The sequence below is a fragment of the Rattus rattus genome, chromosome 7 (assembly GCF_011064425.1).
Source record: "Rattus rattus isolate New Zealand chromosome 7, Rrattus_CSIRO_v1, whole genome shotgun sequence".
NCBI classification, from domain to species: Eukaryota; Metazoa; Chordata; class Mammalia; order Rodentia; family Muridae; genus Rattus; species Rattus rattus.
This window is the reverse complement of record NC_046160.1, coordinates 99,023,491-99,050,543: the sequence shown is the minus strand read 5'-3', so window position 1 is coordinate 99,050,543 and position 27,053 is coordinate 99,023,491. Positions and strand designations below refer to the sequence as shown.

Below are 27,053 nucleotides of genomic sequence, written 5' to 3'. Positions count from 1 at the left end.
TATGTCACCTCTTAAAAACATGAAGCACAGTCAGATATAAAGCACACAGGTGTCTGTTCTCCTTTTCCCTTTTCAAATTGTTTTGTGCTCTCCAAGGTCTAGAAATCTGTAGATGTCTTGTCTCTGAGTGCTGGGTGCTGACATACACATTGAGGGGAAACAAGTTGAGTAACAGTGAACTTTCCCCTCAAACTCTGGTCTTGGTGGACACCACTTAGGATGGAAGGTTCCATCCCCCCTCCTTTTTTTCCTCCACTCAGCTTTCTGTTGAAGTCATCTTCCTTAGGGCCTATCAGTTTGTCTGATGTGGTAATGTCATGAATGACTTCTCCTTTGTACCCACTACTTATTGGGATGACCCAGAGTTCACTTTGATTACATAGTGCCAGCATGATGATCATATTTACTTGTAAAAAAATACCTTCTGCTTTTTCTGCTTAGCTGGATTGCTTTCAGAGGACAGATAAACTGAGGGAAGCACTTGCTCCATTATCCTCTTCCCTTGTACTCATTAGCAGCATTCTTCCTGGAAGAGGTAGCCTAGAGTCTAAGAAGATGAAAACCATATCATTTCATATGTATTTGGCACCAAAGCAAGTGGCTGTTTGTGACATTCTGAGAGCGGTCAATAGATCCTGAACCTTTGGGCAGAGTGCCACAGTCTTGCCTTATCTGTGTGACACATGGCATAGGGCCCCTGTCAGGCTTGGCAGAGAGGATGGGAATGTTAAGGTACTAGACTAGAGCTGGGAGGCTTACGACATGTGCTCTACTTAATCTCCCGAGGTGGCTTTAAGGGGAATCGGAAGACACTGAACAGATTTTCTTTTGCAGTTGCAGCTGTGATCCTCGGCTTTCTGTAGGCATTGAAGAGACCTGATGTTTTACGTTATTGGTATGTGATCAAATAGTTTTTCCTTGTCTTTTGGTTAATGTTGTCTAGTTCCCATTTGTCTCTCTGTCTCACCTTCTCCTTGAAAATGGAGCTAGAAATACCTCCACTTGTGCCAGAACGTACCCCTCACACAGTTGGCAGAGTTCCTTCATTTGGGAAATATTTATTGAGTAATTATAGTCTGTGCCAGGCACTGTTTACTGTAAAGTCCAAGTCGAGGCAAAAATCTGCCTGTAAGGAGTTCACAGCATGAAGGGGGAGGTGGGTGAGTAGGAAGAAGTTGGTAGATACAGAAGGTTGAAGGGGCCCAAGAGAAGGAACCCCTAACTGATGGGGCTTGTGGAAAGCTTTTGCCAAGTGGACTCTCATCCACCAAAGGCTTCCAAGTGGAGAGAAGCAAGAGCACACTGAACTGACCATTTCTGTGAGGGCAGCATGGCAGGAAGGGCGAAGGGACTGTGCCTGGGCTTCCTGATAGAGAACAGGGTCAGCAGACAGTTTTGTAAAAAGCAAAAGAGCACATACATTCCTGTTTTGGCAAACATACAGTCTCCTTCCACACACTCTGCTCTGCCTGGGTGGTGCACAAGCAGTCATAGATAGTTTGTTTAGGACTGGCGAGGTCGTGTCCCAACATAACTTCATTTACAGAAAACAGCAGTGTGGGGTTTGCCCTGAGATCATAGTTACCTACTCAATGTCTAGAAGCTTCTCCTTACCCGTTACAGTGTTTTATTTCCTTTCTTCCTTCTCTTCTTTCCTTTTACAATCTCATAAACATTTCTGACTTCCTTTAAGCTTTGGGAGCTGGCCAGTCTGTTCTGTAGGTACTGTAATGTGTAATTGACAGGTGGTTTGTGTGTTTCTCTTTCATGTAGGTGGAATCATAGTGTCTGTGGTTGCATTCTTTTTCACAATTAAGTTCCTCTTTGAGCTTGCCGCACGTGTAGTCAGCTTTCTTCAGAATGAAGACCGTGAACGCCGAGGGGACCGGACTATTTATGACTACGTGCGGGGAAATTACCTGGATCCCCGGTCCTGCAAAGTGTCCTGGGATTGGAAGGACCCCTATGAGGTGGGCCACAGCATGGCCTTCCGAGTGCATGTAAGGGAATGTTTCTGTCTCCATACCCATCATGGTTTCTGAGTCATTTGCTTTCCAGAGACCAGTGCTGTCTTGGTGGTGCAGGCTGGAATGCTAACATTTTCCCTTGTTTTCAGTCCCTCCCAGGAACTTGGGAATTGTTAATATCTGGAGAGCCTTGAATTTTCCTATCCTTTGGTTTACTGGGTACATAGCTTTGAGGAAGTGTAAAGCCTAATGTTAATTTTTTCAAATAAGAAAAAAGTATTGAGGCTGGTTGGATGCACTGGTGTGTGTGATGCCAGTGCATGGGAGGCAGAATTCTCCCTGATCAGGAGTTCAAGGTCATCCTCAGTTCAAGGTCATCCTGTGTACATCAGTATCTCAAAACCCATTCTAAGCTGTATGGGACTTTGACTCAAAATAAACAAAAGCAACCCCAACTCTTTAATCCCAGAACTCAGGAAGTAGAAACAGGCAGGTCTGTCTCTGTTGGTTCTAGGCCAGCCTGGTCTACATGATTAGTTCCAGGACAGCCAGGGCTATGTTGTGTGACTTTATCTAAAAAAGGAGTGGGGCAAGAAAGAAAAGGGTAGAAGATGGGAAAAGGCATTGTAGATCAGGATAGTAAATGTTGCTGGAAAGCCCAGGCTAGCCCACTTTGTGTTTCTGTAAATGTCACCCCTCCTTTTCCATTGTTGTTTCTGAGACAAGATTTCTCTATGTAACTCTGGCTGACTTATAACTCACCATGTAGACCAGGCTAGCCTGAGATCCACCTGCCTCTGAGTCCCAAATTCTGGGATTAAAAGTTTGGGCCACAGTGACTGCCTGGCATTGTAGCTGCCTTTTAGTTGGAACACAGCCACATTCTGTCTTTCTGGCTACTTTCTCATTTGCATAGTTAGGATAGCTGTGTGTGGTCCACAAAGCCATAAACATGTACTCTCTGGCATTTTATAAGAGAACTTTACAACCCATGCAGCTCTCTACTAGGTACCATTAAGTCTGGTGTATGAGCCTGACTCCCTCAGCCCTTGCCTGGTGCTTCCCTTCCCCTTAGTGCCAGTGCTAGAGGCCATGTTGCTGGCCATCTGCCTACACATTTGGGTTAGCATTGATGCTAGAACAGTGCTGGGAACAGTGAGGAGGCGGCATTTACCGTTCAGAAACCTCAAGTGTTCTTGGAGTCTTCTTGACTTTGTGGTGTATGCTGCCCTGTCCCCTGCACAGGCAAAGAACTTGTCCATGATTTAGTGGTTTTCTTTGTGTATAAACTTTTCTCTTGCTGTGTTTCTAAGACCAATACTAAAAGGACAAGGCGGGCCCTGGGATTTACTATTGTGACCTTGGGTGGCTGCTTCCTCTGCCCCACACCCTGGTCACATGGGAAGTGGTTCTCTTTCTTTTCTTTACTAATGGGTGCCCACCCCTGTCCTTCATTGCAGTTGTTCTATAAGAATGGACAGCCTTTCCCTGCACACCGACCTGTGGGACTGCGAGTTCACATCTCTCACGTTGAACTAGCAGTGGAAATTCCAGTGACCCAGGAGGTCCTCCAGGAGCCAAACTCTAACGTGGTGAAGGTGGCCTTCACTGTGCGCAAGGCTGGGCGCTATGAGATTACTGTGAAGCTCGGTGGATTAAATGTGGCCTATAGTCCCTACTACAAAATTTTTCAGCCTGGTAGGTTCTTGTTTCATTCCCTCGTTCTCCCTTTATTCCACCATGCCGCCTTTGTGTTTCCTTTCCTTTCCTTTCCTTTCCTTTCCTTTCCTTTCCTTTCCTTTCCCCTTTCCTTTCCTTTCCTTTCCTTTCCCCTTTCCTTTCCTTTCCTTTCCTTTCCTTTCCTTTCCTTTCCTTTCCTTTCCTTTCCTTTCCCCTTTCCTTTCCTTTCCTTTTTTTTTTCTCCTTTCCTTTCCTTCCCTTTCCTTTCCTTTCCTTTCTTTTTTTCTTTCCTTTCCTTTTTCCTTTCCTTTCCTTTTTCCTTTCCTTTCCTTTCCTTTCCTTTTCCTTTTCCTTTTTTCCCTTTCCTTTTCCTTTTCCTTTCCTTTCCTTTCCCTTTCCTTTCCTTTTCTTTCCTTTCCTTTCCTTCCCTTTCCTTTCCTTTCCTTTCCTTTCCTTTCCTGGTAGGGTGTGGTGGGATCCAGAGCCTCATGCTAAGTGTGAGCTCTGCCACTGAACAAGACTCCCAGTTTTTCCCTTAAAAAAATAACACTTAGATTGAGATTTTGCTCACCCGACACAGATTTCATCAATTTAAATGGAGTGGTTTTTTTTTTTTTTTTTTTTTCGGAGCTGGGGACTGAACCCAGGGCCTTGCACTTGCTAGCAAGCGCTCTACCACTGAGCTAAATCCCCCCAACCCCAATGGAGTGGTTTTAAAATTCATTGCTCAGCAGACATTTTCACAGTCCGTTTTAGAGGATTTTCATTATGGCACCAAGAAACCCAAGATCCATTAGCAGCTTTGTTGTTGCCAAACCCCCCAATACATCGTCTATAAAGTTGCCTTCTCTGGACGGATCTATCAGTGTAACCACAAACTGTGAGGCCTTTCTGACTGTTGTTTACTTAACCAGGCACTTTTCAGGGCCATTCGTGCTGTGTCATGTTTAGACCTTCATTCCTTTTTTTTTTTTTAAAGTTTTATTTACTATATATAAGTACACTTTGTCTGTCTTGAGCCACACAAGAAGAGGGCATTGGATCTCCTTACAGATGGTTGTGAGCCACCATGTGGTTGCTGGGAATTGAACTCAGGACCTCTGGAAGAGCAGTCAGGTGCTCTTAACCGCTGAGCCATCTCTCCAGCCCCACTTCATTCCTTTTACCTGCCAAGTAACATGCCCTGTATTATTTGTCTTTTTGTAAGCAGTGGGCATCTAGGTTGTTTCTTCCCATGTGACTTCTTGACTACTGTAAACTTTTGTGTACAGGTTCTCTATGTACCTACCCAGGATCCATTTATTTACTCATTAACTAGGGGAGGGGCAGATCCAGGCCACAGTATGCATGTGGAAGTAGGAGGACAACATGTAAAGTCAGCTCTTTCCTTCATCATGTGGTTTCTGGGGATCACACTCAGATCAGCAGACTTGGAGGCAATGTTTTTTCTCCAAATAAGAGAAGTAGTATTACTTTTGTGGTCTCCCCAGCATCTGTGTATGAATCTTTGTGTGGGACTGTGTTTGTATCTCTCCAGGAATAGAGTTGCTGAGCTGTCAGTCCTGTGAGCTCTGAAGAGCCTAGGATGCTAGAATAGAAAGGAGATACATTCTTCTGATTTTTTTCTTTTAGACCTTTTCAAGTAAAAGGACCTTGGCCCAAATCTATTAGTACTGTCAGTGTGTATTTTAGTTCATACTGAAGAGCGTCCATCTGTGATTCATGCGTTTGGGCCAGATAACAAATGCTCACTGACATTGAGGTCTAAACTCTACTTTCTGACTCTTGACTCTTGGTTCTACATTATCAGTGTTTAGTGTTGAGGAGTCCTGTCTGCCTTTACCTTTTTGGTACATTTCTTTCTGGGCATTTTTTGAAGATGCCATTAGATACTGGCTGCTTTGGTATCCTCAGAAGTAATAGGATGTTGGCTAACTTTGGGAGTTAAATCCTAATGATTGGAGTCTCTCTGTTTGACTGGTCCTCAGTTCTCTTTCTCTAGAACAAAGGAAAGTGAACAAGCTGTTTGCATCTGTCTGTCTCCTTTGCTGAACGCTTCATTCAGAGACTGTCCACCTGATTTGCCACATTCTTCTTGCCACCAATGGAGACTCGTCTGTATCGCTAGGTACCATCGCTGTTTTAAATTAAACTGCTCACATGAGAATTATATTCTCATGCATGAAAAATAAGAGGTAGGAGATGCTCTTACCTAGTTTTCCAGATTGCAGCAGAATGGTGATACAGTACAGCATCACAGCCATGTTTCTGACATTAATACAGTAAAGGTACATGGGGCTGGAGAAATGAGTTAGCAGTTCAGAGCTGGCTGAGGACCCAGGTTCAATTCCCTGCACCCAGATTGTGGCTCACAACCATCTTATAATACCAGTTCCAGGGGATCCAACAACTCCTCTGGCCTCCATGAGCACCATGTGTGTAGATAATGCACATACATACATGCAGGCAGCATAGCACACATACAAATAAAATAAAAGTAAAATTTAAAGTTTTTTAAAGCACACATAATATTTCTGGCATTGTACAGCTCTCTCCATGTTGCCCTTTTGTAGCTCCGTTCATCTTTCTTTCTCTATAGCTTGTTCTGTGGCCCTGGGCACTCAGCAATCTATTTTTCTTTTCTTTACTTTTACAAAAACCAGATACAGATCCCTGTAGACATGGGAGGGAGGTAGAGAGAGGTAGGGGGATCAGGAGTTCAAGATCTTCCTTGGCCAACTGGGGGATACACAGCGCCTGTCTAAAACCAAACTATGGCTCCATACTAAGTCATTTGGAGAGTGTTCAAAGTAACCTTTCAAAACTGGCTGAATTTCTGGGATATCTATCTGTGTTGTCACGTGTATGAGTGCTTGGTTCTGTTTTGTGGGTACCATTCAATGGTATGAATATTTAACTATTCACCATTGAAGGACATCCTGATTGTTTCCTGTTCCTAGCTATTATCAACAAAGCTACTGTTAACATTCATGTACAGGTTTTTTTAAGTGTGGGTTTTACTTGCATTTCCCAAATGGTTGGGATGATAAACATCTTTTCTTTTTTTTTTTTTTTTTTTTTTTTTTTTTCGGGCTGGGGATTGAACCCAGGGCCTTGCGCTTCCTAGGCAAGCTCTCTACCACTGAGCTAAATCCCCAACCTCTGATAAACATCTTTTCATGTGCTCATTTAACAACCATGTGTTATCCTCTTTGGTAAAATATTTTTTCATGATGTTTGTATATTTTTAATAGAAATTTTTGGTTTCCACTGTTGTGAAAGTCTCTTTTTATAAATTCCATGTACTAGTCCCTTGTCCAACAGTTAAAATCCAGCTTTTCTTAGTCCTCTTAGGATTTTCCATCGTGTAAAACCCTTTTAATATTGAGAAAGCTCACAGATATGTATCTATCTTCTTTTCATGATCATGCTTTTGATGTCAGAGGTCTCTGGCTAATTCCAGATCCCAATGACTTTTCCTCCTCTGGTTTTTCTAAAGTTTTAATGTTTCACATTTTATGTTAAAGCCATGCTCCATTTTTAGTTGATTTTGATATGTGACACTTGTGACAAGGTGCTTTGATATTGTTTTTTTTCCCCGAAGTTCTCTGGATGCCTGAGGACCGTGGTTGAGAGAGTTGTTTTTCCTTCATAATAGACCTTTTGCACCTTCATCAAAAATCAGCCGGATGGGTGTGTGTGTGGTGGTCTATGAGGTTCTCCATGACAGCGTTAGTTGGTGTGTCTGCCCTCCTCAGGAGCAGAGCCTGGCTTACTCTCTGTCAGATCACACGCACTGGCTCTTCTCCATTGTTTCTTCTTCAGAATTGCTTTAGCTAATCCAGTTCCTTATCTTTTCTCTACACATTTTGGTATAATGTCTAATTCTGTGAAACTTTTCCTAAGAGTTTAATAGAAGTTGTGTTAAGCCTGAATTTCAGCACGGGGAAGTTGGCATGTCCTCTGTGTTGAATCTTTGAATTCACAAGCGTGGTCTATTCTTTATTTGGATTGTCCTTACCCGTGCCCAGGGACAGCACTAATTGGACTATGGGTTAAAAAGGAGGCCATGGAGCTGGGAGGGGCCTGTGGTAGTGATGGACAGACAGGGATTGTGAGTATATTCATGGGTATGATCAGAATATATTTTATTTGATGATGAACATTTTTGTTGTTGAATTTTGAGACAGGGTTTCTCTTTGTAGTCCTGACTGTTCTGGAACCCACTCTGTAGACCAGGCTGGCCTTCTACTGAGAGATCCACTCTGCCTATAAAGTGCTAGGATTAAAGGGCGTGTGCCACCACTGCCTGGCCATGGAATTCTTTTTTTTTTTTTTTTTTTGGTTCTTTTTTTCGGAGCTGGGGACCGAACCCAGGGCCTTGCGCTTCCTAGGCAAGGGCTCTACCACTGAGCTAAGTCCCCAACCCCGGCCATGGAATTCTTAAAGAATAAATTGTGTATTTTTAAATCAGTGTTTCTTTGTTCATAGCATTAATGGTGCTCCACGTACAGCCCACAAGCTTTATTAGGTTCACGCCTGTCTCATGCCCTTTGGTTTTGCTTTCGCCATTTTCAGTGTTCATTTCTTATTTTAGTTATTATTATTATTATTATTATTATTATTATTATTATTATTACTATTACTAGTGTGTGTGTGTGTGTGTGTGTGTGTGTGTGTGTGTGTGTGTGCGCGCGCGCGCACATGCCAGTGGCTGGTATCCATACAGAGATTAGAGGACGACTTTGTGGAATGTTTTTTCTCTCCTTCCACTTTCTCACGTGTTCTGGGAGTCAGGCTTGGGTCACCATTCTTGCACAGCACCTCACTGTTAAGTTCCTGGCACTTTTTTTTAGCATTTTTTTTTTTTTTTTTTTTTTAGAGATAGGGTCATCCTATATAACACTGATTGTCCTGGAATTCACCGTGTAGACACAGCTGGCCTTGAACTCACAGAGCTCCACCTGCCTCTGCCTCCCTCGTGCTGTGACTAAAGGGCATGTCACAATGCCAATGCATGGTCAGCACTCACTGTAAAGGTCTGCCTTCAAGGCTCTCTGAGGGATGGCAGTGCTGTATTTGTGCTTCTCAGTTCTTTCTCATTTTGTTTGGTGCAGAAAGTGGTTAAAAATAACAAAACTAAAGCCCTTCCCAAGCAACAACAAAACCAGATCCTCACAGTTCATTTCTGTGACTCTGCTTTTTTCTTGGTCTTCATTGTCTTGTTTCAGGAATGGTGGTTCCTTCCAAAACCAAAATTGTGTGCCATTTTTCTACTCTGGTGTTGACGTGTGGGCAGCCACACACTCTGCAGATAGTGCCCCGAGATGAGTATGACAATCCGACCAACAATTCCATGTCCCTGAGAGAAGAGCACAACTACAGCCTGTCCATTCATGAGGTGAGTGCCCCCGCCCTTCCTCGTCCAGACAGCGGTGTTCTCCTGGTACCCTCGCTCCCGACCACTCTCCTCCCTGACTTCTGAGCATTCTCTCTCTGGTAGTGCCTGTCCCGTTAGGAAGGGTGAGGCCTAGATTAGAGGGAAGCTCCCGAAGGGAAGCGCTCTGTGAAGCAGAAAGCGATGCATGTGATGCCACACTTGCCTCCTGCAGCTTGGTCCTCAAGAAGAGGAGAATAGCGAAGTCTCATTTGAGAAGTCAGTGACCTCCAACAGGCAGACTTGCCAGGTGTTCTTGCGGCTCACCCTGCATTCCCGAGGTTGCTTCCATGCCTGCATTTCATACCAGAACCAACCCATCAATAATGGTGAATTTGACATCATTGTCCTTAGTGGTGAGTTGAAAGCTGTGACATGGTCTTTTCCTAGCCATTTCCTCTTTGTATGACTATTCTCCAACCCACCCCACAAACATTTGATGACTGAACCATATTTACCTAGTGGTCTTATAGTCCACTAAATAACCATCAGTGGGTCAGTTTGCCCTCCCCTAAGTCCTATTTCAAACCTCACTCCTTATATTTCAGAGAATGAGAAGAATATCGTTGAACGAAATGTGTCCACCTCAGGAGTGAGCATTTACTTTGAGGCTTACCTTTACAATGCTAACAGCTATAGCAGCGCACCATGGCATCTGCCTCCCATGCACATGAGCTCTTCTCAGCGCCGGCCCTCCACTGCTCTTGAGGAGGAGGAGGAAGACTCGCCCTCAGAGTGCCACACCCCTGAGAAGGTGAAGAAACCGAAGAAGGTGTACTGCTATGTGTCACCAAAGGTGGGAGCCTCTACTCTTGCGTTACCCCCACCCTGGAGTCTGTGTGTGGCCAGCATTTAGTAGTAGAAACTCTAAAGTGACAGACAGTCTGGGTGTTAGTAGGGCAGGGTCATCTCCACATAGGGTTTCTGCAACAGCAAGAGAGGCCTCCTAGCATGGAACAGGAGGTCCCAGCTCTGCTGCTGGAGTGGTTGGTTTTGTGTGAGGATAAATCACCGTTAGCCCCTATGTTGTATGGAAATAATTTGCTCTTTCATTCGGTGAAAAGGTGAAGCCACATTAAATGGTTGTTACTGCCAGGCTTGAAGGTTGCGATGAAGTTTTTACAGAGACATAGGAAGGGGAACTTCCCACACCCTGAACTTAGAGGTCTTGTTAGAGACTTTCTTTTGACTGTGTTTATCCAGTCCTTACAAAAATGAAACTATTGGAACACCCTATTACATGTCTTCATCTCATAATCAAGACTAGCTTCAAGTTCCCTCTTTTCTCTACTCATCCTTCCTTCCTTCCTTTTTCTTTTTCTTTTTTCTTTCTTTCTTTTTCTTTTTTCTTTTTTTCTTTTTTTCTTTCTTTTTTTTTTTTGTTTGAGACAAGGGTTTCTCTGTACAGCCCTGGCTGTCCCGGAACTCATTTCTGTGACCAGGCTGGCCTTAAACTCAAAGACTTTCTAATGTAATATAAATAAATGTTTATTTACAAATCTAGCCTTCATGTGGTGTAGAAGGACTGGCAGTGAGGTAACGAGTGAGATGAACAATGCAGAGGAGCAGCACTGAATTATCAAAATTGGCAAAGGGTTTTTAGTGTTGTTGGAAGTTTTCTTTAAAGAACACTGGTCTCTAAGTCATGGGGAAAATGGAGGGGCTGGAGATGTAGTTCAAGGTAGAACATGCCTATAGCATGTGAGGGGCAGTCCAAGCACTGAAAAAAGGAATAGTATATGACAACATTTACATAACTGATTTAAAAACAGAGTTTGCATTTTATTCTTTTCTGTAAATGACACAAAATGAGCCTTCCTTGTCATGATAAGGTATTTAGATAACTTTTGTGTGAAAGTCCCACTATACTTCTCTCCAGCCCTCTCTGCACACGTATACATGTACCTTTTCCTGTCCCCTCATCCATGACAAGGCCTTAGTACCATTCAGAAGAACGAGCCGGGCATGGTGGGTCACACCTATAATCTCAGTACTCCAGAAGCGGAAGCAAGGTCACTGTGACGTCAAGGACAGCCTGGGCTGCCTAGTGAGTCCCAGTATAGCCTGTCTCAACCAAACCAGCAGCATCAAGTAGACAGGGAGCGGTAGGGGCGGCTGTTTGCTCTTGTGTGTGGGCTTGGGGAGTCACTGAGCAGCAGTAGGCAAGGCAGAGAGCGGGTCCTGGTTGTTCTGAGGTGAAATGTTTTGTGCCCATAAAGTGAAGACCTGATTGGACAATGAGTGTCAGACTGGAGCACTGGGACCGCATGCACCTGGGATCAGGTAAGGGTTAAACTTCGTCTTCCGTGGACAGACTTCAGTACTGACTAAATTATCCTCGTGGTGTTATAAAAAAATACAGACCAGGCTTTGGTGTTTGTATTGTGATACCCAGACTGGACACTCTTCTTTACCACTCACTTCATTCTCTCTGTTGGCCCCCAGCAATTCTCAGTGAAGGAATTTTACCTGAAAATCATCCCCTGGCGCCTCTACACCTTCCGAGTGTGCCCCGGAACCAAAGTAAGTCGAGCCTCGTGCTGAGCAGACTCCACTCTGCAGTCTTCTCTTTTCTTGAGGGCTTTCAGCATTTCTGAAAATTCCCTCTCAATGCACAGATTTATTTTCAAACAAAGAAAAAGTTATCTCCTCCTTACAGGCCATGAACATATAACTCTTAAGAAGTACGGTAAGGAGACTGGGTACTTTACAGTATGTACCAATAGCAATTCAGAATGCGTTACCTGTGTCTTGTCTTCAGCACCACGTTTAAGGATGTCATACCTATGCCTGTACCCGGTGTCCCGTGTGCTGAAGCTCCTGTGAGAAGGAGTGTTCTCATATGTTACAGAATTCTGTTTCTGGGCCTACGTCTAAGCTTTCACCCACCCGTGTTGTTTGTAAAGATCCCCTTCCTCAGGCTTTTTGGACTGTGCAGTTTTGTATGTCCTCACTTGTATTCTCCTTAGAGTTTATGGTGGAAATGCAGTGTTGCCTATGAGCCTTATTTAAAGGCAGGTTCTCTGACTCAAATTTAGTGAAAACTTGAAAGGGGACCAACAAGATGGCTCAGCGGGTAAAAGTACTTGTCGGCCAAACCTGACACTTGACTTGCTCCCCAGAAGCCATGTGGAAAGGCAGCTGTGGTGGCACCTATCCCAGCACGCACAGTGCAGGAGGGAGGCCGAGGCAGCTAAGGGCCAGACATCCTGGGGGGGTTATTCAGCAAGGCAGAACCAACTCCTGAAGACTATACACAGCCTGGGCACACACTAAAACAGAAAGAGAGACAAACAGAAAACTGAATTGTAGAACTCTGACGTCGGGCTGATGAGATGGTTAGCAGCTGAACGTGCCAGCCAAGCCTGGTGAGCGAGTTGAGTCTTCAGACCTGTATGGTGGAAGGAGGGCCGATGCCCACAGCTGTCCTCTGCCCTCACATGTGGCCCACACCCCCACATACACAGACACACGCACTAAATGAATGTCTAAGATAAAGGAGATATGTACTCCTTGCAGGAACATATTTGGAAAGAACCAGGATTGCCTCGTTTTCGTTGTTTGTATAGCAGCATAGGCATGTGGAAGGCTTTGTTGGATTGTAGGAGTTTCTAGATTGGATTAACCACTTTCTTCTAAATTTTCTGTGCTAGTTTTCATACCTTGGCCCTGACCCTGTTCACAAGCTGCTCACACTGGTGGTGGATGACGGCATTCAGCCTCCTGTGGAGCTCAGCTGCAAGGAGAGGAACATTCTAGCAGCCACTTTCATCCGTTCCTTGCACAAGAACATTGGTAAGGGCGGGTGAACCTCGAGGGTGCGTGTCTGTGGAGCGGTGCTCCGTCACATGTCTGAGAAGAGTAAGTCATGGTGAGCCTTGCTGTTCCTCAGGCGGCTCCGAGACCTTTCAAGACAAGGTGAACTTTTTTCAGAGAGAGCTCCGGCAGGTACATATGAAGAGACCTCATTCCAAAGTCACCCTGAAGGTCAGCAGACACGCCTTGTTGGAATCGGTATGTAATGTCGTCCTCATGTGCAGTTTCCCCGCTAAGGAGCTCCTCAGTATGTGACGATATCCTAGTGCGTGCCTTTTCTTTTTTCCTTCCCTTTTTTTCTTTTAATGGACATAAATGTCTGCCTTTAAACATATTAGAGACTATTTGTTCTTCTCGCAGTATATGCTTTATCATCCTGGCTTGCGGCCACTGGGTTAGAGGCATGCACCTGTGGGGGAGCTGACGGCCATCCGCTCTCTGGTCCGTGCTGATGATGATTAGTTCCTGGACAGTCTGCAGTGTAGGCAGTGGACGTCGTGCTTGGAAAAGCAGTCTGTTACCCCTGGGGTAGAAGGAAGTAATTCTTGTTGTTACTCTGGACTGATAAACGTGGAACACCTAATGAGTGTCTGTCTCCACCACAGACACTGGCATGGGCCTGACATTCCCCCAGAGTGAGAAGGCTTGGTGCCTGTCCAGAAAGTGTGTGGTGTTTGGCTCTGGCAGGTGTGACTGGAAACCCCTTTCTTAGGCACACTCCCCATGCGGCATGGCTCACTGTGTAACTTTGCTTTGTGGAAGATAAAGATGACCAGCGGATAGTCCGTACTGTCCACTGGAAACCCAGACTCCTTTGCTCTTCTGTTTACAGGTTACTACTTGAGTCCTTTTTTAAAAAAAAAAAAAAAATTATGTAAGAGGTTTTTTGTTAATAAAACGAAGTTTGCCAAAAAGAAAAAAAAAAGACAAGAAATAAAAATAAAACAATTTTAACTTTCAATTTTAAATCTAGGTTAAATGGTTTTGTTTATCTGGTTTTTTGTTGTTGTTTTTTTTTTGGCCTGGGAGAAGTTGTCCCAGAGTGGATTAGGATGGCTTTGAACTTGCAGTCCTCCTGCTTCAGCCTCATTTTTGCTGTGATCATGGGGATGTGCTACTATACTTAGATTATTTTTTTGTTTAGTTTTTTATTGATTCTTTAAAAAAAAAAGATTTATTTATTTATTTTATGTATATGAGTACAGTGTAGCTGTCTTCAGACACACCAGAAGAGGGCATCGGATCCCATTACAGATGGTCGTGAGCCACCATGTGGTTGCTGGGGATTGAACTCAGGACCTCTGGAAGAGCATTCAGTGCTCTTAACTGTTGAGTCATTTCTCTAGCCCTTATTGATTCTTTATAAATTCGTATCATACACCCCAGCCCCACTTACCTCCCCATCCCTTTTTACATGCCTTTTGCCCTTGGAACCCCCCCCCCCCCCCCAAAAAAAAGAAAAAAAAAATCTCACTGTGGAAGCTGTAGTCTGTCACAGTGTGTCCCACAGTACACCCTTTTGTCCACACTTCTATACTTGCAAACGTTTGTTGCAGTGAGTCATTGCAATGATTCGAGGCCTCTGGCTTCTGCTACACTATTAATACTAAAGCCTCACTGGGATTCCTCTTGGATATCCTGTTGTTCCCCTGTGTCATGGAGATCCTGCAGCTTTGGATCTGTAGGACCAGCCCTTTCATGTGTTCCAGCAGTTCAGAGATGGGGTAGGTGTTGGGGTGTGCCAACTCAAAGCCCTGCTTCTAGACTTGGTGGCCCTTGGAGGCAGCATAGGCCAGGACCTCACCCTGGCCTTAGGTGGCATTCCTGGCTACTCACATCAGGCTGCTGTTCCTGGCTAAGCTGGTCAGCCCACCAGCTCCCCTGTACCCACACCTCTAGAGCCAGCTCTCCATCAGTGCCCCAGCTAGCTCATACAATACTGAGGCCGGCAAGGGATAGAGGCAGTTTTCCCACTCTCATGTTCTCAGGGCCAGTTTGCTCACACCCATGCCAGCAAGGCCAACTCATTTTGCTGCCAAGGTGAGGTGCAGGGCCTGCTCTCCTGAGTGCTGCCGCCAGAGGGCCAGGACCAGCTCTCCCACATTCAGGTCCTCAGGACTTGTTCACCTGCACACCCGCTCCACCCTCCACCACCATAACCAGGGCCAGCACTTGTGGGCTTCCTGGGAGAGGTTGGGGCGCAGCTTTCCAACCATGCCCTCAAGCTGGCAGGCAGCTCTGCACAGCCGTTAGCTTGGTTTGATGAGGCAGCCCAGACCAGGGTGTTCACCTAGCCTTTGGTGGTGACATACTCATTCTGCTGCAGGGCCATGGACCCAGACGTGGCCCTCGGAGGCAGCATAGGCCAGGACCTCACCCTGGCCTTAGGTGGCATTCCTGGCATCTCTAGTTCCACCTGTCTACACTGGGCCCGCATCATCTGTGTCTCTTTCTCTTCCATCTCTCTACCACTTACTTGCTGATCTTACTGGCACACAGGGCTTCTAGGTGTCTGGGGTCATCTCAGGAGTGCTATGCCCTCCTAGTGCCATGTGGCACCAGGCAGGGGTCGTCTTGGGTGTGGTCTGCCCACCTGGGCTACATGGAGCCGGTTGGAGTTGTCTTTGGTATGGTCGTCCCTAATTTTTTTAAATAATGAATTTCTGCTGGAGATCTGTGTATTTGAACATAAGATAATGTCAGTGAGTTTTACTTGTGTGCCATCTATCACTTCCACGTAGTGGTTAGCTCAGTGGGCAGTGGTGGTGCTCTTGAGGGTTTGTCTTTAGAAGCTGGGGGAAGCCAGCCATCGTTCTAACAGCTTCCTTCCTCGCTCTGCTTTTCAGTCTTTGAAGGCCACTCGGAACTTTTCCATCTCAGATTGGAGCAAGAACTTTGAAGTGGTTTTCCAGGATGAAGAAGGTGGGTTTTGAAGTTTTGTTTTATCCTTTTAATTCTCCTTCCTACTTCTACTCTCTAAAAAAGTTCAGACCAACCCCTTCAAGCTCCCCCAAAGACCCAGCTTCTGTGAAGAAGCCTGGCTGGATGGTGTGGTGGAGTTTAGAGAGCAGAGACATGGGGGCAAGTGCTTACAGTTCGCGCTAGAAGGACAGAGTAACCACTGGAGATGCGGAGTGTCCTTTTCCTGGATCTCTGACCTTTTGTGTTTCTGTTAGCTTAGTGATCAGAATACCTTGGAATCTACAGAAAGAAGTGGGATTTCAAGAAGAGTTCATATGTAGGTGAGCTGCATCGGAGAAACAGGTAGTGAACTAGAGAGAAGGAGCGGGAGACTGTTAAGTGGTAACTAGAGGAAGAAAAGTCATCGTTGGTGATGTAAGCCAGCATCACTTTTAATTTTCATTATGCTTTTCAGCTTTGGATTGGGGAGGGCCTCGCCGGGAATGGTTTGAGCTAATCTGCAAAGCACTGTTTGATACCACCAGTCAGCTCTTCACCCGGTTCAGTGACAACAACCAAGCACTAGTGAGTCTGTGCCTTCCCCGTGGGTGGCGGGTGGAAAGCTGCTGCACTGAATACAAAGGTTCACACAGCTGACCCTGGAGCTAGATAGCTTGAAATTGCTCTTTTTTCTTTTTTTACTGAATTTTTTAAATTTACATTTCAAATGTTATCCTCTTTCCAGTTTCTCATCCATAAACCCCCTATCCCATCTCCCCTCTCCCTTCTATGAGACTGTTTCCCCCACCCCCGCCCTGACATTCCCCTACACTGGGGGTCCAGCCTTGGCAGACCAAGGACTTCTCCTACCATTGATGTCCAGTAAGGCCATTTGCAGCTGGAGCCATGGGTCTGTTGAATTTTGCTCTTAATGTGCTGTTTGTAATGAGCTAATCAAGCTACCTACCTTTTATTTGACTCCATTATTTCATCAGTAGAATGGGAAAATATAGTTGAGCACTTGGCTAAGAGCGTTCATTACATTGTGACTTTATTCACTTATAATAATTAAGCTATTATCTAAAGAAAAGGCTTGAGGCAGTTGATTTCTGTATTAGATCTCTGACTAGAAAGAAGTCACAGGTAGTACATGACTGTTTGAAAAGAGTTCTCCTTTAGGGACAGGCATCAAATCATCTGTACTCAAGTCAACTAAGGACCACAAACTAATCTAAGGTTCTTCAGTGGCCATTGTCCTCCAGTCACTTTAAATCACACCAGGTGTCTGTTCTGTGATCCTTCAACTGAAATTTTATTCCCTTAGCATTGGGTATGAGTCAGCTTTCTGTTACCATAATAAATGCCCGAGACAGTCAGCTTCTAAAGAGAGAATGTTTAGTCACCACAGACTTTTAGAGGCTTCAGTTTGTGGCTGGTTGGCCTCCTTGCTTTTGGGTTTGTGGTGGTGCAGCACATCATAGTGGCAGAGTATGGCAAGATCATTCACCTCAGGGCTGGGTCATAAAAGGCAGAGGTAAAGAGACGGGGCAATTCTCTTCCAGGGCATACCTCAGTAGCCTGAGTCCTACTCATGATGCTCTGGGCTGCGAACCAAAGCTTTTAAATATATCCACCTTTGGGAGACATTCCAGGTCCAAATTGCAATCCATAGAATTTGGGGTTTTTCCAGAACTTGCTAGAATGGATGAAAACAAGTCAAAGGCCTTTCATTTCTCTCTTGGACAGGTGCATCCTAACCCTAATCGCCCGGCTCACCTACGCTTGAAGATGTATGAGTTTGCAGGGCGGCTGGTGGGCAAGTGTTTGTATGAATCCTCTCTAGGAGGAGCCTACAAGCAGTTGGTCCGTGCCCGTTTCACTCGGTCTTTCCTGGCCCAAATCATAGGACTACGTATGCATTACAAGGTAATACGTTAGGTGTGCATTTTCACTCAGACAGGCTAGCTGTCGGCTTTGGGATCTTTCCACATGCGATAGTTTTCTAAAGTACTTTTTTCCCTTTATTATTTTTTAAGATTTATTTTTATTCTGTATGTATGTATGTATGTATGTATGTATGTATGTATGTATGTATGTATGTTTTGCCTGCTTGTATGTATATGCACCAGATACATCCTTGGTGCCCATTGAGTCAGAAGAAAGCATCGGGTCCCCTGGATCTGGAGTTACAGATAGATATGAGCTTACATTTGGGTTCTGGGAACAGAACACGGGTCCTCTGGAAGAGCAGCCAGTGTACTTAACCTCTGAGCCATCTCTTCAGCCCCCAGAGCTGATTATTTTTAAGGTTGAAGGTGTAAGTGGTGTCAAGCAGTTGAAGTTTCATTCGTGGCAAAAGAGTGTTCATGTACTTCTGTGTCCTCCTATCTCCTCAGTACTTTGAAACAGATGACCCAGAATTCTATAAATCCAAAGTATGTTTTATCCTCAACAATGACATGAGTGAGATGGAGCTGGTCTTTGCAGAAGAGAAATACAACAAATCAGGTCAACTAGATAAGGTGAGAGAGACCAGGAGGGGTAAGTCCCTACAGCCCACGCCCCCTAAGGCAGCACCGGTAGGACTTGCTACAGTGAAGGGAAGACTTGAGACTAACATGTTAATGAGGCATCCTTGCCTAAGCCGGTTTGGGAGGGTTGACTGTCAATGGTGAGCAGTTGTACTGTAGGTGCCTGATTCTTTGTTTAACACAATGCCTCTACACAGTAAAACTCTTTTTTGTTGTTGTTGTTCTTTTTTTCGGAGCTGGGGACCGAACCCAGGGCCTTGTGCTTCCTAGGCAAGCACTCTACCACTGAGCTAAATCCCCAACCCCCACAGTAAAACTCTTTTTGTTGTTCTTGTTGGTTTGGTTTGGTTTTGAGGCAGGGTCTTACTGTGTAGCTCAGGCTGGCCTTGAATTTGGTACAGACCAGGCTGGCTTTGACTTACACAGCCTCTGCCTCCGGAGTGCCAAGATTACTGGCTAGATATATATTTGTTGCAAATATGTTTTTGTTACGTTGTGGAGTTAGGCAGTATTACCTGATAATAGTGAAGCTAGTCATAGTAATAATAGATAATTAAACCTCATTAGCTTTGATACTGCCACTGCGATACTAGGTTATCAATATGTGATTAAAAGGAAGGTAGCAATGGCTGCGAAGACGTGGCAGCTGAGGGTGAAGACCCACTTCGATATCAGCACTTGGGAGCAGAGGCTGGTGGGTATATCTGTGTGAGTTTGAGGCCAGCCTGGTCTGCATACAGAGGCCCTATCTCAAGAGAGCAAAACTAAATGCTCTGTTGCAGAGGCTAGGAGTGCCAGTGTTCTGCCTTTGTACTAGTGAGGTCTGTCTGTGTTGCCTCGTGAAGTGACGTAACAAAGCCGCTAGTGAACAGAGTTGTGCTGCAGTTCGTGGCCGTAAGGACAGCAGCAGGATGTTTGCCTGCAAGATTCTTAGTAGATTAAGATAGTAGATCTTTTTTCTATAATTACGGATATTATATTACTGCTATAATTTGGTGTGTTTTTGTGAATAAGCTCTTCTAGCTGTGGGCTAAGAAATGTTATTGAGATTTATTCATATCCGTACAATTGAAATGTTATAAGGTCCTCAAAATATCTGATCTCACAACTAATGGAGGTGCTCATTCACCTACGAAGACAACTCTGGTTTCCATACAGACTCTCCAGGGCAATTGTTAGCGCTTCAGGACTTCTTCAAATGCCCCTCGGTCGTTGTTTATTGAGTGTCAGTGTGTTTATTAATTGTTTGTGACTTAGGAAGCTTGTTTGGCTTTTCTTTGCAGATAGACAAATCGCAGACAAATGAACAGCAGTTAATAGCCTGGAGTTCTGTAGCAAGTTAGTGTCAGGGCGGAGTTTCCGATGCCAAATCTCCTAGTGTCAGGCCGTTTGTTCTTTCCATCTGTGGACTTGGGAGGGAGAAGAATGTGGGAACAGTTGTTTCCCCAGTAGAGTTTCAGAGATATGGAAGAGCTTCTTCGAGAAAAGGCCATTAGTGATTTAATTAAGGGAGAAGAATTAAAGTATTGCTAACAAGAGACCATAATACCTTCCTGTTGCATCACCGCGGGTCACTGCCTGAGAGAAGACCCTGCTTAATGCCCACTTTGGAAGTCGTAGCTAGTAGAGTGTGGACATGGTGGTGTAAGGGAAAGTAAAAGCAAGTGTGTTAAAAGGACACACACAGACTTTTGAGGGACTCCAGTTACTGCTTGTAGAACATTTCAGGCTGATACAGCTCACAGTTTACCCACAACCTCTTGTCTTATCTTTTGCCTTCTGTTTCAGATTGTAGAACTCATGGCAGGTGGAGCTCAAACCCCAGTCACCAATGCAAATAAAATCTTCTACTTAAACTTGTTGGCTCAGTACCGGCTGGCCAGTCAGGTGAAAGAGGAGGTGGAGCACTTTCTGAAAGGTGGGCTCCCATCTTCTTTGCTTCAGATGCCGGGGCCATAGCTGCAGTGTGGCTTTAATGCGGATACTTCTGTTTCAGGCTTGAATGAGTTGGTTCCTGAGAACCTTTTGGCTATTTTTGATGAGAATGAGCTTGAGGTAAGTGCTTAGGATTTGAACCTATCTCGTTTGTATTGTTTTTCGTTTATTTGTGTGGAGGGCACACGGGTGCCATGTCAGATATATGGAGGTCAGAAAGCCACTTATCAGCTAAGTTCTCTCCCTCCACCACATTACTCTCTGGATCCCACAAGTGCTTTTACCTTCTGAGCCATTGCACCAGCCCCAAGACTGCTGTTATCGAGAGCATGCCTTATGGGCCCCTGCCTGCTGTACCTTTTGTTAGTGGTGTGAGGAGAAAGTCCTTTTTTCTTTTTGGGAAATGAGAGGATTGAGACAGTCTCACTGTGTAACCAGAAAGACTTTTATTATACAGGAGTTAGATTCACTTTAAAAAAATTTTTTTAATGTATATGAGTCTTTTCCTGAATGTATATCTGTGTACCTTGTATGTGCCTGGTGCCCACAGAAGCCAGAACGGGTTGTTGCATCCCCTGGAACTTGAGTTACAGACATTGTGAGCTGCTGTGTCAATGCTGGGAATTGAACCCAGGTCCCCTGGAAGAGCAGCAGTGCTTTAACCACTGAGCCATCTCTCCATTCCTGGATTCGCTTTGTTACTCTTTATTCATTAACCCTTTCCTCATCTTTTAAAAGTTAGAATGTTGAAAGTCATGAGCAGCAAGTAGTTATGAAGAGTAGTAGTTAATATTTATCTATCAAGTATTATTGATACTAATTGACTAATGAGTATTTGCATAATTACAGTCTTCCTATTTAAGTGGATTATAGAATGTATTTGTTGAGGTGTGTGTGAACTATGAACTGTGTGTGATATACTGCAATGAAGAAGACAGAAGTCCCTCAGGGTATATGCTAATGAAAGACACCCACAGGGTTGGGGATTTAGCTCAGCGGTAGAGCGCTTGCCTAGGAAGCGCAAGGCCCTGGGTTCGGTCCCCAGCTCCAAAGAAAAAGGAAAAAAAAAAAAAAAAAAGACACCCACAAGATGGGACTATATTAAAGTCACATGTGTTTACATATCTGTAGTATCACAGAGTGTGTGAGCATGTGTATGTATTTACATATCTATAGCAACTGTAATTTCACATTTTGTATCAGCCCAAAGTTAGCTATAAGATGGTAATTACCATTTTTATGGTTAGCTGAATTAAAGTCCTTACGAGTCAGGAACCAAAGAATCAGTTTGTCTCTCCTTCTGCTCCTCACACATGATATTTACAGTAAACGTTATGACTTTTAACTTGCCATAGCTTTTCTGAGGAGTTCATTTCTTCAAAATGTTTCCCGTTAGTAATTCCTCATTCACTCAGGAGGCAGAGGCAGTTGGATCTCTGAGTTCCAGGACAGCCAGGGCTATAGAGAAACCCTGTCTCAAAAAAACAGAAACAAAACAAAACAACAAAAAAGAGAAACTTGAAAATTTGTAAGAAAAAAATTAGTGTCAGTGTCAGGTGATGTATAATTCTTATTCTGCTAGCTGAACTGTCTCAGAGAATAGTCAAAGCCTTCTGTAATTTTCATCACCTTCTATGCCTTAAGATATAAAATCCAAACAATGAATTCTCAATCTAAAATTTCTAATAGTCCTTTTACCTGGTGTTAGTGCTTTGGGCACTGAAGTATTTTCTTGTATCATGAGCATTGGAAACAACACATCCAAGAGTGGGAGAAAAGCTGCAGCCCACAGCTCTCCCTTAGGCTGCTCCTAGTTACTCATTGACTTGGCATGGTCTTCAAGAAACTAAAGCTTCCAGGGCTTAATGTGGGTTTTTTTGTCTCTTTATTAAGAGGTATCATTCCTTACAGCTATTGGATGGATACTCACAGTCTGCTAAGTAACATGTTGGCTCTTGAGCCAAATTAGGACATCAACAAGATATTTAAGGCTCTGATGTCATTAATGTTCTCTCTCTCTCTCTCTCTCTCTCTCTCTCTCTCTCTCTCTCTCTCTCTCTCCTCCCTCCCCCCCCCCCCCCCTCCCTCTCTCTGCGTACCTTTTAGTTTATCTATTCAACTGGAAGCAGAGCTAAAGGGAAGTAGTAAAAGTTCAACCCACAAAAGAAGGCTAGACCTGAAAGAGACACTCATAAACAGGCCTCTCCCCTTGGCATTCCTCAGCTGACTAGCACACAGACTCTGTTTTTAGTTCTGTAATTACAAAGAATCCTTAGCAGTTCTTAACTAGGCACACTGGTCAGAAACACCTAGGAAACCTTTTCATCTATGTAAGCTTATAATCCAACTTTAGAGACTATTCGATACAGTACACCTAGGTCACAGCTGCAAGTATATTCATCTGTCTGTCTCTTTGAGTCTGTGATACAGACATGCATGTGCCACGGGGCTTATTGTGTGCCCTGATGCATCTGAGGTCAGAGGACCACTTCTAGGAGTTTGTTACACCCCTCTGCTGTGGCTAGGGATCCAACTCAGTCAACTCAGTCAACTTGCACGATAGCTACTTTTGTTTTCTGCTGAGAGTGTGTGTGTGTGTGTGTGTGGTGTCTAAGCTGTGTAGGTTTTTTCATTCTAGCACTATGATCTCATCTTCTGTCTTTCTCCTGGTACTGTTTTTATTCTGCATTCCCATGTCAAGAAGTATCTGACTAAATAGTATGTCTTTGTCCTTCTGTCTGTCCAGCTGCTGATGTGTGGGACTGGAGACATCAGTGTGTCTGACTTCAAAGCCCATGCTGTAGTGGTGGGTGGATCCTGGCATTTCAGAGAAAAGGTAATGGGCTAAGCTTTCACAGTTGGGTTGGTATTGACTTGTGTGGAATGGTTTTGGAAGACAAAAGTAGAAGAGTCAAAGAAGTTGACCATTAACTGGCAAACAGATGGTTCACATGGGAAAACAGGTGCTTATCCAAGCTGAATTTAGGGAGCTCAGGGCCCTAAAGACAGATACCTTGACTACCACTAGGGTAGTGCGTGGAAATGCAAGTAAACAGAGCCACACAATCAATTGGTGATTACCCTCTGACTCTGGGACAATATAAATTCTTGCATGGGTTGTTACCCATGCCTCACACAGTACTGTAAATGGGAACATATGCCTACCCACAGTGCCCTGGTCCTTAGGAATCAGATCTCAGGCTGCACACCATGTTGACTAAAGCCCTGTATTTTCCGGCCAGGTCATGAGGTGGTTTTGGACTGTGGTTTCCAGTCTGACCCAGGAGGAACTGGCTCGGCTGCTTCAGTTCACAACAGGCTCTTCTCAGCTCCCACCTGGAGGATTTGCTGCCCTCTGCCCCTCATTTCAGATTATTGCAGCTCCAACCCACAGCACGCTTCCTACTGCACACACGTGGTAGGTGTCTGGCTGCCCAAAGCATCCCTTGTGGGAGATGCTTGATGGGCCCTTGCCCATGTTTCTTGTAGGATGAATTAATCATCTTCCTCCTTGTTTTTCCAGTTTTAACCAACTGTGCCTCCCGACATATGACTCATATGAAGAGGTACACAGGATGCTACAGCTGGCCATCAGTGAGGGTTGCGAGGGCTTTGGCATGCTCTGACCGTTCCTCTGTCACCTGCTTGGCTCCCAAGCTCTCTAGAGCATCTGGACACATGTTAACAAGCATAACCACTGACCTTAACCACAACCATTAGCCAGAAGATACTGCATGCTCCCTTGTGTCAGGAGTATTCTGTCATCTACAAGCACTGTTCTTACCTCACCTTCTGTCCACATTTACCACAGGCCACTTGAGCATGTGGCACCTATCCGAGCTCTACTCAGTCATGAGAGGAGGACCATGCTGCTGTCATTTTGTTGGTCCTTGGAAGATCTCTGGCTGGATCTGCCTCAGTGGCTGGAAGAGATGCATGACACAGAGGACTCGATTCTGTTGGAAAGCCAGCATTGAGACCCGCCCGGCAGCCACGCTTACCCCAGCACCCTCTGCTCTTTGGAAATGCCCTCCTTGATCTCACTACTTGACCAGACTGGGCAACCCATCATCTCTTCTTACCAGTGGTCAGGAGGAGCACAGCTAGAAAGTGGCTCGCACAAGCCATCTGGGTTGTCCTCCCACCTGATGGCAGGCACAGGCCATGGCACAGCATTAGTTCTCATGGGGACTGGTAGTACAAAAGGATCTCTTTATGGTGACAGAACTGGAAAAGACACTCCCTGCGGGCATTTTTTAAGATGATCATTAATCTATAAGGAATTTGGTAAGCTTTCTCTTGAATTTGAGCCAGTGAGGAAAGCAGTCAGAAGACTGAAGGATGGCTGTGCTGGAGCCTCCAGTGCTGGGCACGCTTCTCTCGGGGAAGGGCTGTGTCCAGGCATGTGGATGGCTTGAAGACTACTGATGCTTTTCTCTGAGTTTGTTCTTTGCACTGAAGGAGGACTTGGCCTGACCTCCACCTTACGTAGTTTGTTAAGAGCTGTCTTTAGCCTTCTGCTGGAGGAACTTTTGGAGCAACAGACTGGGACAGTGAAAATAGCCTGACAGCTCTCTTTGGTGGTGATCTCTGGCAGCACTGAGGCAAAGAAACTGTGATCACAGGTCCTGGGTCAAACCATTGGGGATAGATGAGGTGGAGATCCAGTAGCAGTAAATACCTAGCAATTCCAAGTGCTTGGCTTCATCAGTTACCGAGAAGTGGGGAACCATGGAGGGAGAATGCTGTACTGGGTTCGCAGTTACATGGTGATGACAGAGAACTCAGTTTCGAGGAAGATAGCATCTTTTCATGAGTATTTGAATGAAAACAACACGAAGGCCCAGCATTGCATGGATTTCCCGATTTCTGTCTTTAACAAGGCTTTTCTATAAGCCACTATTTTTCCATGGGGCACTTAGAATATTACAAGCCATTTTATTGCCAAAACCAGCACGTACACAGAATCCCGAGACAAGGCAGTTCCTGTGACAGTGCCTTGGCCTCCTGGAAGCAGTCTGAGCCCTCCTGTTCCCAGGGATCATGAGAAACAAGCCCTCCTGAGCTACTAGAAGCCTGACTGACCTCCTTTACAGTCATCATCTGTTTTCTCTTGGCATGGGTGCTCACCTCACTTATCCTTGGGGTTTGGGACCTGGCATCAGGACCTCTTCACCCAGGATCCTCCATGCCACATGGTCACTGCTTTCCTCAGGGACCAGGACAAGGTGCTGCTGCCTGCCCACACTTTCCCAAGGAACACGTACAGAATCATTTAGCCACTACCCTGCTGCCTCTCAGGCCTCCGCTGGGGCTTCCAGCTGGGTACATGGCTGCTTGGCTGTTTGGGGCGGTCCTTCCTCCTAGGGTCCGCAATCCTGGCTCCAGCACCCCCTGCAGACTACACAGTGGGGGTCGGTGGATGTGAGTGGCTAGACCTCTCATTTTCAGCTCTAGTCATAGCCCTTCTTCAGCGTCTCCTAGGCACTACTGCAGCCCCACTGGGGCAGCTAGTATCCCAGGGTGGACTTTAGGCACCAGAGTCTTTAACAAGAAAATCCTCTAGTATTGTGTGGTTTTCTATTTTTCCAGTTTACTCTCCTAACTATTCAGAAGCATTTTGCTCTCTCTCGCATTTTCTTTTACCTTGTTTTTCTAATACTGCTTTGGTACTAGCCCATGTGGGGAAGAGATACAGTATGTTGGACAGATAAAAAGTGTGTTATTTCTTGGTCAATTTTCTATTCGTATTCCTTATTTTGGCCAGTTCTTTTGTTTATGCTTTGTGACATAGGTACTTGGGAGGCCAGCTGCCCTCCTGGCTTTTGGCTTTTCGGTGTCCTTGAAGGAGACCAGTCAAGAGCACCAAGGAGAGTGTCAGCTTGGTTCAGAACTTGGCAGAGGCCGAGCTCTGCTGCACTGTCAGGCCAGGTCTGGATGTCAGCAGTTGGAGATGTAAATATTTTGTACAGTAAATAAAATGCCTACAATAATCAAGGGCTAAATGACTGTTTGAGTGGGGGTGGGGCATGCTTAACTGGAAGATGGGAAGGAAACCGTTTAGAGATCTTTATGTGTTCTTGGAGGCAGGAAGCAATCTGTTGTGGACAGAGTGTGTACTTGGGGTCCTGGTATTAGCTTGTCTCCAATACCTGTCCTCAGGGCCAGAAAGGGCCACACTGCTCACTGTAGATAGCAGTCCAGTGGGGAAAGTGTTTGTGCTCAGAGCCTAAGAAAGAAACTAGTTTGATATGAGCAGAGGCTTATCTTTTATTCCTTTAAGCATTAATTTGCTATTTTCTACATCAGGAAAGTCAGCAGAGAGAATTTCTAAATGAGTTAAAGGGGGGCTAGAGATAGCTTAGCAGTTGGGGATGCTTCTCATACAGGACCTGGCTTTGGGTCCTGGTACCTACACCAATCTGCTTACAACTGCCTGCGATTCCAGTTCCATGGGGACCTGGGGACCCAGGATGTCTTCAGGCATCTCTACAGGGTACACACAAACTTACACAGGCACATACACTGAAAAAAAAAAAAAAAAAAGCCAGCCTGAAGGGTCAAGGAAGGTGGATGTGGTTACTGCATGCTGTGGCCTAGCCACTTGGGTGGCAGAGCTAGGAGGGTCACTTGAGAACAGCCTGAGTAACACAGTGGTACCTTGCCTCATAAAACAAAACTCTGTTAGTAGCAAACAGTAACAAAGCCCCAAGCAAAACCATAAAAGAGAAGTGGCCAAGGATAAGTCACCCAGCCTCTAGAGGTACACAGTCAGCACTTGACAGC

General features: G+C 45.0%; 1 protein-coding gene across 1 annotated transcript; it reads left to right on the top strand.

The window, feature by feature from the left end:
- Positions 1-876: 876 nt before the first annotated feature.
- Arel1 (apoptosis resistant E3 ubiquitin protein ligase 1) lies at positions 877-26,260 on the top strand. The gene is made up of 18 exons (XM_032908144.1): positions 877-895; positions 1,774-2,000; positions 3,428-3,665; positions 8,879-9,048; positions 9,260-9,440; positions 9,633-9,880; positions 11,530-11,607; positions 12,738-12,879; positions 12,977-13,098; positions 15,747-15,822; positions 16,277-16,386; positions 17,548-17,727; positions 18,198-18,323; positions 20,121-20,250; positions 20,329-20,387; positions 23,014-23,103; positions 23,510-23,685; positions 23,791-26,260. Exons 1-18 carry the CDS (start codon positions 880-882, stop codon positions 23,891-23,893), a joined length of 2,472 nt encoding a protein of 823 aa, XP_032764035.1. The 5' UTR covers positions 877-879; the 3' UTR covers positions 23,894-26,260.
- The last annotated feature ends 793 nt before the right edge of the window (positions 26,261-27,053 follow it).